At 57.6% G+C, this 10,207-nt stretch overlaps 1 protein-coding gene across 2 annotated transcripts in view; it reads left to right on the top strand.

Annotated features, from left to right (window-relative positions):
* The window catches only part of ROR2 (receptor tyrosine kinase like orphan receptor 2), a 192,946-nt gene extending 183,821 nt beyond the window's left edge, over positions 1-9,125 (top strand). Inside the window, exons 6-9 of one of the 2 annotated variants that reach the window (XR_012374060.1) lie at positions 876-1,190; positions 2,276-2,487; positions 5,251-5,453; positions 6,751-6,882. Coding sequence is in view for 1 of the 2 variants with exons in the window: in XM_073878181.1 (XP_073734282.1) it covers positions 876-1,190; positions 2,276-2,521; positions 5,251-5,453; positions 6,751-8,196 (2,210 nt within the window). In the remaining variant the exon portion in view is untranslated. Of the gene's footprint in view, positions 1-875; positions 1,191-2,275; positions 2,522-5,250; positions 5,454-6,750 lie in introns of both variants that reach the window. The other variant, XM_073878181.1, reaches the window with a different exon arrangement.
* The last annotated feature ends 1,082 nt before the right edge of the window (positions 9,126-10,207 follow it).

Here is a 10,207-nt window from a genome sequence, read left to right on the forward strand (position 1 = left end):
TCACTCCTCTCCCACTCCACCCTGTGTCCCACCTCGAAGGAGCAAACCAGCTGACCCTGGCTCGACCTGCTTCTCTGCTCCCTTTATCCCAAAGCCCCCCCAGGCCTCCCCGCTTTGAACACTCTCCAGCTGTCTGGTGGCTCTCCCTCTCACCCCTGCCTCTGCCGTTGTCACTCCTCCTGCCGCTGCGTTTCACAGGGCTGGTCGCCCAACTGTCTGGCCTACTCTCTTCCTCCTCTGGGGCCACCCACTCCCTGCTGAAGCCCCCCCCCCCCAGGCTGCCAGGTCTGTCTGCAGGCCCACGAGACCGGGATGGCAGAAGACCAGGGCTCCAGCCCTGCGCTTTTTTCCAGTCTCTGCTTCTAGACGTCACCCAGCCCCGTTGCTCCACCTACGGCCCATTGCTTGCCGAGCCCAGTTCCTAGCAGGGTCTTAGGAAGTGGCTTTTGGGTCTGGAATCCGAATCTTCCCGTGATGGAAGAAGCATCTTGCCAGATGAGATCTTGGGCCTGGTTTTTCCTTCTCTCTTGTTCCACTTGTGATGTTTATAAGTGAAGCCCTGGGACCAGGGACTTTGTATGTCCCGTGCAAATCAGGGCAGCCCCTGCTCCCTGGGGGCCTGCTTGTGTGAGAGCCTTTCTGGGTGTGTGGAGGACAGGGCGGAGGGTTGGGGGGCCCTGGTGGGAGGGGAAGGGGAGAGGGGGCGGGTACGAGAGAGAGAGGGGGCCAGGGGCTCGGGCAGGCGAGGCACACCTGGCTGGAGATCGGGCAAGGCACACCAGGTGCGGCGGGGGCGCGGGAGGGGGGCTCGGGCGAAGTTTAGGGCCCCGGGGCAGGTGCCCGCCCGCCCTGACGCCCGTCTCACCGCCCCGCAGCGGCCTTCACCATGATCGGCACCTCCACGCACCTGTCCGACCAGTGCTCACAGTTCGCCATCCCGTCCTTCTGCCACTTCGTGTTCCCGCTGTGCGACGCGCGCTCCCGGGCGCCCAAGCCCCGCGAGCTGTGCCGGGACGAGTGCGAGGTGCTGGAGAGCGACCTGTGCCGCCAGGAGTACACCATCGCGCGCTCCAACCCGCTCATCCTCATGCGGCTGCAGCTGCCCAAGTGCGAGGCGCTGCCCCTGCCCGAGAGCCCGGACGCGGCCAACTGCATGCGCATCGGCATCCCCGCCGAGAGGCTGGGCCGCTGTGAGTCCCTCCTGGCCGTGGCCGCGTCTGTTCCAGCCCCGTGGGGCGGTCGTGGGGGCTTTGGGGTTCTCCCGCTGCGGGCGCACGGCCGCTGGGCACCTGCTGTCTTAGGGACTGGCGTGAGTCCCCACGTCGGTGGGCTTCAGACTCCGCTCCTCTAAGGTGGGCGGCACCTACGTGCCCGCTGCAAAAGCCTGTTAGCAGCGTGAACAGAGGCAGGGCCAGCTTCCACACTTGCCCTGGGATCCCTGAGCATCTCTCCTCTCTGACGAGGTCAGGGTTGCTGCCCCTTGAAGGGGAGCAGGGGGGCACCCAGCTTTCTCCCAGGCTCAGGACTCTCTTCACTTCTCTGGTGAGGCTGGGGCTTCTCAGAGCCCACAGACTTCCTTACTGGGACAGTCAGAGCCTGGTCTCTGGGCTCCTGGCTCGTGTCCAGGTCCCTGCTGCAGGGCTTACTCCAGGTGGCCTGGGACAAGTTGCTTAAATACCAGTTTCCTCATATTGTATGGGGATAATAACTGCCAACCTCAGAAGATGGAAATGTAGATTAAATGAGTTTATCTTTAGAAGGTGCTCAGAATAGTGCCCGCTCACGGTAAGCTCCACAAAACTGCTGTTGAACACACTTGCATCCTGGGTCTGGCTCCGAGAGGGGTCTGGGATTCTGCCATGGGCCGCGGAGATGCACGTGGTGTCCTCCCTGGGCAGCAGAGCGGGTATCTGAGGTTGTGGGTTGACCTCCTCATTCTGCAATGGAGGTGCCTCGCGGGTCCCAAAGGTGCTTTCGCTGTCATGGTATAACTTCGGATGGGTTTTCTTCCCCACTTGTGTCCCCAAATGCCCCCCACGTCCCCCAGACTTAACTGGTGGGCTTGGGGCTTCATGAAGTCATTACTTTTAAATGTTGCTTTTCTTGGAAGTCAAATCGTCTGGTCTTCTGGAAATTCCAGTTTGGGTCCATGCAGGCAAAGTGGTGGTGTTGTTCCTATCTGGAAGAGTTGGAGAGGGGTGCTCCGGGCCCCCCCTCCCCAGGAGGGCTGCTTCCCCTTCACGGTCGGGCCCCCTCACGCATCTTTCTCTCGCAGACCATCAGTGCTACAACGGCTCGGGCACGGATTACAGAGGGACGGCGAGCACCACCAAGTCGGGGCACCAGTGCCAGCCCTGGGCCCTGCAGCTCCCCCACAGCCACCACCTGACCAGCGCAGACTTCCCCGAGCTCGGAGGGGGGCATGCCTACTGCCGCAACCCCGGAGGGCAGATGGAGGGCCCCTGGTGCTTCACGCAGAATAAAAACGTACGCATGGAACTGTGTGACGTTCCCTCTTGTAGTATGTATTCTCTCTCTCTCTTTTTTTTTTAAAGCATTAACTGTTGCGTGCACTTTGTGATGGCGCGGGGTTCCAGGGTGCTGGCGGCTCCGGCACGCCCCCCATTCTTGGTTTTAAGTAAAGCCGTTACCTGTTCTAGAAGTAATACCTGGTCATTACGGGACGTTTTAAATTAGAGAAAAGTCTGAGGAGTCGTGTGTGCATCTCACCCCAAATTTCACCACGCAGTGAAGACTGCTGTTTAGGTTTTGGGGCCCCTCTGTCAGCCCTTTTCCTGTGTGTGGTCCTGGGGTGGTCACTCAGGCATCTGGTTTCTCCATCAACATTGTCCCGTAATGTTTCCCAATATTGGTGAACGTGCTTCCTGCCGCGGCCACAGCCCTCGGCCCGGCACCTGGCACTGGGGACGCGACACCTCCCGCCCTCCCTTGCCTCCCGCTGCACCCAGCGTGCACAGGTGGACGAGGCAGAGCGAGGAAGAACAGAACTTCAGTCTTGTAACCAGTTTCCCTGCAAAGTCTTTGTTAAATTACGAACGGGAGCAGAGAGTGCAATTAAGGGTTGCAAACTTTACAAGCATTCCTATTTCTATATGGAGACCATTTACCTTTCGCCACTTCCCGCTGGCCTGGGTCCCCGAGAGAAGGTTGGCTGCCTTCTGAGTCTTACATTTTGGATCCTGGAGGGAGTGGGTTGCGGGAACATTACCGAGAAGAGATGGATGAGGAGAGATTAAGGGTGAAGCAAAGCCAGGCTCGCTGTCCCCCTGCCAACCTCCGCCTGGTGGCCCCGGGCTGGGCGAGCCTCCACCTGCAGATGCTAGCTGTGGAAACTGGCATCCCTTACCTCGGGGGAGTAGAATTGGGCAGTGCCAAATTTGCCGCTCCTCTCAACTCAGCACAGATTTTAACACGTATCTTTAAGAATGTGTGTGTTCATTGCAGGACTAAATTTCATAAGAATGAGAATGTCCGGAGATTATCATAAAGCTACTTCATGGAATGTTATAGTTTTCTTAAAAAATTTCCTGCAAGGAAGGATGTCCATGATGACCTGTTGGGGAAAGAATGAAGTTCTAGGGCAATAACTGTGTTACTCCTGCTTGCTTTTCCTCCCTCCAACCGTCTGTCTGGATCCCTCCTCCCTTCCCTTCTCCGTCTCTTTCTTTGTAAAGGAAAGCTGTGTGTCTGTGTGTTTGAGCACACATAGGCACCTCCATGTTATGGATGAAGTTTTGGAACGATACACACCAAACTTTTAGCAGTGATTTCCCATGGCCTACAGAAGTGTTAGAATATGTTTTCACAATGAGCAGTTATTACCTTTGTAATTAAAAATAAATCAAAACATTAAAAATATGTATGCTGTTTGATCTGGCAGTTCTAGGAATATCTTATACTGCAAAAAGCTTTGCACTTCCAGGGCAGAAATGCTAAGCCTTTGTATTGCAGGCTCACTTTTAGCGGCTAGGTAAGAAGCAGGCTAATTGCTTCCCAGCAGGGGTCAGATGATGACCAAGATGCGTCCTTAACAGGAATTGCATGCGGCTCCCAGAATGCCTGGAGCTGTCTGTTCCTTGTGGAACCTTGTCTCAGATGTATTCTTCTGCTACAAAACCAGCAGTCGGGAAATATGGAGGCTATGATTGCATTTAAAAGGAATTCTATTTAAAATTCTATTCTAAAGAACTCTGTGAAACTATTGCTGCTGTATGTCAAAATAGCTGAAGGTTGTTTATTTCATGCTCACCTTAAACTGGACATAGAAAATCGGGCAAACACCAACCTATTAAGAGTGGTATAGTCTTTGGTAAATGGGCTATTGGGCATAGTCACTGTGCAGTTGTTAATAAGCATGGTATCTGTTGGTGATTTTGAAAAGATAATGATAAAATAAATGGTCGCACAAATGTTTGGACGGTGCTCAGATCTCTGACCTGGACCTGAGGGGCATGGAATCTCCCCAGAGAAATGACCCAGAGCCTCTACTGCCCCTGAGGCTTCTAGAACATCTGCCTCGAGGGTGGAGCCAGGGGGGTTCTGTGGTGTTAATTGATTTCATCTGCGGTGGGATGCGGGGGGGTGGCGTGGGGCTGTTGGATCAGACAGGCAGACACTGGGTTTGGGACAGTGCTGCAGCCCAGCATGCCCCCTCTGCCTGTCTGGGAATCCTGTAGAGGGAGACAGAGAATTGCCTCTTGCTGTGAAAATCGTAAAGCTATCTGGAAGCTTCAATCTGGACATCTTACTTGCCGCATTTTCTAGCACGCTTATGGCCCTGTGGTGTACTGCCTTGGGTCAAACTCACTGGCTACCAGTGGTCTTTTAAATCAAATGCATTTTGAATTAGTATCGTAAATGAGTATGTGTTCATTATACACAAAATGTGGAAAAACCTAAAATGTTGCAGGAAGAGTCCTTTCTCATCCCAGTACCTTGGTTATTATTACTGTAAGAGCCTTAGCGTTGGTGGGTTTTTTGAGCCGTGTATTCCGATTGATTACTTGGGGGCGGTTTTGGATTGTGTCTCCCAAATGTGCAGTGGGAGGTGTGTTTTTCAGTATGTTACCCTTCCTTAGGCTTGGCGTGCCATTTCGCCCCTTCGTGCAACTCATGGGATTGTCCCCTTGTGCTTCAACATTGCAGTTGGGGGAGGGAGTGGGCTGATGGAGAACTTGGAGTTGGAAGGGGGGATGGTTTTTAAAACACTGTGAACCTTGCTGTTCACAGGTCCCCAGCACAGCAGCAGGATGGGAATTCTGTACATCTTGGTTCCGAGCATCGCGATTCCCCTGGTCATCGCGTGCCTTTTCTTCCTGGTCTGCATGTGCCGGAACAAGCAGAAGGCCTCGGCGTCCACACCCCAGCGGCGGCAGCTGATGGCCTCGCCCAGCCAGGATGTGGAAATGCCTCTCATCACCCAGCACAAGCAGGTCTCCCGCACCTCCAGACGAAGCCCCTGCCTGGAGATCGCTTGCCGCCCCCCCCCCGCAACGTTCGGGTTCTTGACTTACTCGATACACAACACATAACCATCTTGAACTGCCCTTTGTTTTCCCGCATCTTCTCTAAGACATGTCAGGACATTGTGTCCTTAGGAAGGAAGTGGTAGGCGTGTTGGAATCCCCCATCCCGGAGTCTAGGCTTCTCTCTCCACCCAGACAGGTGCAGTAGCCCGAAGGCGCCGTCCTGCGTCTGCAGGGCTGCTGCTTTCCCCATAGGAGAACCAAAGGAAAAGGGCTCGGATTGGTCCACTGCGCAAGGGCCCGGCTGGCTCTTGTAGGGGATGGGGGCCTGTTTCCCGGTCAGTTTGGAGTTGGGTTGGTTTTGCTTTGCTTTGCTTTTCAGGGAAGGGTGGAGCTGCAGACTTAGAGTGGAGGTAGGACAGGCCACCCCCTCCCCCGCCCCGAGAGCTCTTAGGACAGCGAGAACACCCTGAGATACGTCACAAGAGAGAGTCTGTCCCGGCCTGCTGGGCTTACGGGAAGGGGCATTTACATTACTTGCAAGCTTTGGGGGAAAATCAGTCCCGTCTGGGCTCTTGAGGGGGATCTCCAAGGTGGTCAGGGGAGAGTGGACTCAGCTCTGTAGCCGGGAGTCGCTGCGTGTTTGCTGGGCGTAGCGGGGGAGGCGATGCAGGAGCCCCTGCATCCGGGAGCCTCTGAGCAGGACCGGCAGGACACACAGAAGGTGTGGGAGGTTTGGATTGATTTCACCCTGTGGTGCTTCTGTCACAATATATCTAATCAAGAAGAAGCGGTGAGATGGGCCCTCTGAGGAACAGCTGGGAAACAGCTAGCCTAGGCTCCAAAAGTGGCAGAAATCGGGGGAAGTGCACGGCAGGGTTCAAGAGAAACACGTTGGTGGGGGACACAGCTGGGGGAGTCCCGGGGTGCCTCCGGGACAGTGGAGCGCAGCGTGGCTGTGTGTGTCTGTGCTTGAGTGTGAGCAGGTGTGCACGCACACCCTGCAATGGTGTCTCTGGAGTATTTGCGGGACATACTTTGCAGCCTGGTTGGGACCCGTTGAAGTTTTTCAGGCAGCCTCACGGTGTCGGAGCATGTTTAAGAGCAGAGAGTGGGGTGCAGGGCAGGCTGAGCCTGGGGTGGGCAGGACTGTGCTAGCGGGCGGCCCTGGGACTGCCCTCTGGGCTCCCCTCCCAGCTGCCTGGCTTGTCCTTCCCCTGCTGTGGGGACAGAAGTGTTTCACTGGGGCTTTTCTTGTTGGCAGGCCAAGCTCAAGGAGATCAGCTTGTCATCGGTGAGGTTCATGGAGGAGCTCGGGGAGGACCGGTTTGGGAAGGTCTACAAAGGCCACCTGTTTGGCCCGGCCCCGGGGGAGCAGAGCCAGGCTGTGGCCATCAAGACACTGAAGGACAAAGCGGAGGGGCCGCTGCGGGAGGAGTTCCGGCATGAGGCCATGCTGCGGGCTCGGCTGCAGCACCCCAACATCGTCTGCCTGCTGGGGGTGGTGACCAAGGAGCAGCCGCTTAGCATGGTGTTCAGCTACTGCTCGCACGGGGACCTCCACGAGTTCCTGGTCCTGCGCTCGCCGCACTCGGACGTGGGCAGCACGGACGACGACCGCACGGTGAAGTCCGCCCTGGAGCCGCCCGACTTCGTGCATGTTGTGGCGCAGATCGCCTCGGGCATGGAGTACCTGTCCAGCCACCACGTGGTCCACAAGGACCTGGCCACCCGCAATGTCCTCGTGTATGACAAGCTGAGCGTGAAGATCTCGGACCTGGGGCTGTTCCGTGAGGTGTACTCGGCCGACTACTACAAGCTGATGGGGAGCGCACTGCTGCCCATCCGCTGGATGTCCCCTGAGGCCATCACGTACGGCAAGTTCTCCGTGGACTCGGACATCTGGTCGTACGGTGTGGTCCTGTGGGAGGTCTTCAGCTACGGGCTGCAGCCCTACTGCGGCCACTCCAACCAGGACGTGGTGGACATGGTCCGCGGCCGGCAGGTGCTGCCTTGCCCGGACGACTGCCCTGCCTGGGTGTACGCCCTGATGATCGAGTGCTGGCACGAGGTCCCCAGCCGGCGGCCCCGCTTCAAGGACATCCACAGCAGGCTCCGGGCCTGGGGCAACCTGTCCACCTACAATAGCTCGGCGCAGACCTCGGGGGCCAGCAACGCCACGCAGACCAGCTCCCTGAGCACCAGCCCCGTCAGCAACGTCAGCAACGCCCGCTACGGGGGCCCCAAGCAGAAGGCCCAGCCCTTCCCGCAGCCCCCGTTCATCCCCATGAAAGGCCAGATCAGGCCCATGGTGCCCCCTCCCCAGCTCTACATCCCTGTCAATGGGTACCAGCCAGTGCCGGCCTACGGGGCCTACCTGCCCAACTTCTACCCGGTCCAGATCCCCATGCAGATGGCCCCGCAGCAGGTGCCTGCCCAGGTGGTCCCCAAGCCTGGCTCCTACCACAGTGGCAGCGGCTCCACCAGCACGGGCTACGTCACCACTGCGCCCTCCAACACGTCCATGGCTGACAGGGCCGCCCTGCTCCCGGAGGCCACCGAGGACGCACACAACGCCCCGGAGGATGCGGCCCAGAGCCCCGTGCAGGAAGCGGCGGAGGAGGAGGACGGCTCTGTCCCGGAGACCGAGCTGCTGGGGGACAATGACACTCTGCAGGTGGACGAGGCCGAGGTCCAGCTGGAAGCCTGAGGGGCGCGGGGCCGCCGGGCACGCGGGGGCGGCTTGAGCCCCGGGCACCGGGCTGGGGGCGCTGGTGTGCAGTCTCACTGTGCAACGTCTACTCCTCTGTGGTCCTCCTGTGCCGATCGGGCCACTGGTGCTCGGAGGGCCTGACCAGGCGGGGGTGGTGGCCCAGCAGGATGCACGGTGACCCCCTACGCTGCCCGCATTTCCCGAGGGAGATCGGCAGTGAGCGGTGCCTGCGCTTGGCAGGAAAGTAGGCGCCATCTTCCCTCCACCTTGCGTATGGATCGGATGCGGGGCAACTTTGGGAAAACGGGCCTGCAGGGCCTGCAGGGCAGCCTGTTTGAGGATGGGGGAGACGTGTTTTCACCCTGCCGCCCCCGCCAGTGACAGTCTCCCCGCCGCCACCACCGCCCAGGGTTCGCGGGAACAGGATGCTGCCTCCCTCCAGGGTCCCATGAGCACGGGGCTTCTGAGACGGGAGTTCTCTGTGCCTTCCATGAAAATGTGCCTTAAAAGAAACCAGTGCGATTTTGTATTTTTTGGTGAAATGATTTTAATTATCCTGCATGTGTATTTTGCCCACTTTTCTGGAATTCAGGGGAAAGCGTTTCTTGGGGTTGGAATGTTAGGAGCACTGTTGTACAGAGCACAGTATTGTTATTTTGTTTCTTTAGAATCATGTACAGACCTGAAATGTAATTTATATGGTTGTGTATGCCATTTTCATTGAAGTATTGTGAGCTTAAGTAATTTAACTGTTTACGTTACCCACTTTGGGACGCCACCTGATTGTATTTTGGTTTGCTTGTATTTGTACCGGATGTAGGCGAGGTCCGTTCATTTCAGAGCTGGTGGGAGAGAAGGCTCACAGGCCAGCACACCGATAGATCTCACTTGTAACTCCCATACCTGGTGTATCCAATAAAGTGAAACAGAACTTTGGGTCGGCTCTCTGCAGGGTATGAGGACGTCAGGCAGCCGAGGTGCTGCATGACCGAAGAGTGACGGCGTGGGCTGAGTGCTTGCCGTGGGCTTGGGGGTCTCGTCCGGGACCAGCGACTCCGTCTGAGTGTGGATCTACACTGGCGGGCAAATGATGGAAACACGCCCCATTGCTTCTCTGTTAGGGTCTCAGAGGTGAATTCATTGCAGATGATGTGAAGTTGGTCTTTGGTTTTAACCTCCCTCCTCTGAGGTCCCAGGGCCCCTGACAGTTCCCGACCTGGAGCCTGGCCCTGGAGCAGGGCTGTGGGGGGAGGCCGGGAGCGTGAATGGGCCACCTTCACCACCCGCCCAGGGCCACCTGTGTCTCTGCTCCCTTGGCACTTCATCTGAACCCTGGGCACCCCAGGGGCCGGGGCTCCCCTGCAACACAGCACAAGCGGGGTGAGACCCAGAGGAGCTTCTGCCAGCAGCAAGGCCCCCAGCGCCAGCCGAAGAGTCTGCTGGTGCTGGCTGGAGGGGGCCCACGGCCCTGGGGCCGGTGAGGCTCCCTGGGAATTTGCATCGTGTGTGCTGCCGGCTCCGCTCCCAGGCAGGTCGGGGGGTGCCCAAGACTGCGCACATACAGGTGCCCAGCTGGTGCTGATGTTTCTGTGCTCAGGGTCCCGGGCGAGCCACCCAAGCCCAGAACTGACGATCCTGATCGTGTCGGACCTCAGGTCATCCTGAACCTCAGGGCTAGCCCGTGCGCCCCTCACCCATGGCTTTGGCGTAATGCGGCTCACGCATAGAGCCGCATAGGCTGATAAAGAACTCACATGTCTGAATGTGTATCCTGAAACCGGGGGGACTCTCCTGTGCTTGGCAGAGGAAGCAGCGTGATCGGGGTCGGGACGGGAGCCCCCCAGAGCCCCACTCCTGGCCAGGGTGGGCCACACTGCATAGTTGGAGAGCTCGGGGTTAAATGGAGCTACTTCTCATTTCCACTGATTGGAAAGAGGAACTTAATCTTACCCCTCATTTGGTGCACCTGATGGTTTAGCCGTTGGGCTGGCACCTGAGAGTGGGAAAT

This window comes from Callorhinus ursinus, unplaced genomic scaffold (assembly GCF_003265705.2).
Source record: "Callorhinus ursinus isolate GAN/ISIS: 27379988/994484 unplaced genomic scaffold, GSC_fseal_2.0 scaffold28, whole genome shotgun sequence".
NCBI classification, from domain to species: Eukaryota; Metazoa; Chordata; class Mammalia; order Carnivora; family Otariidae; genus Callorhinus; species Callorhinus ursinus.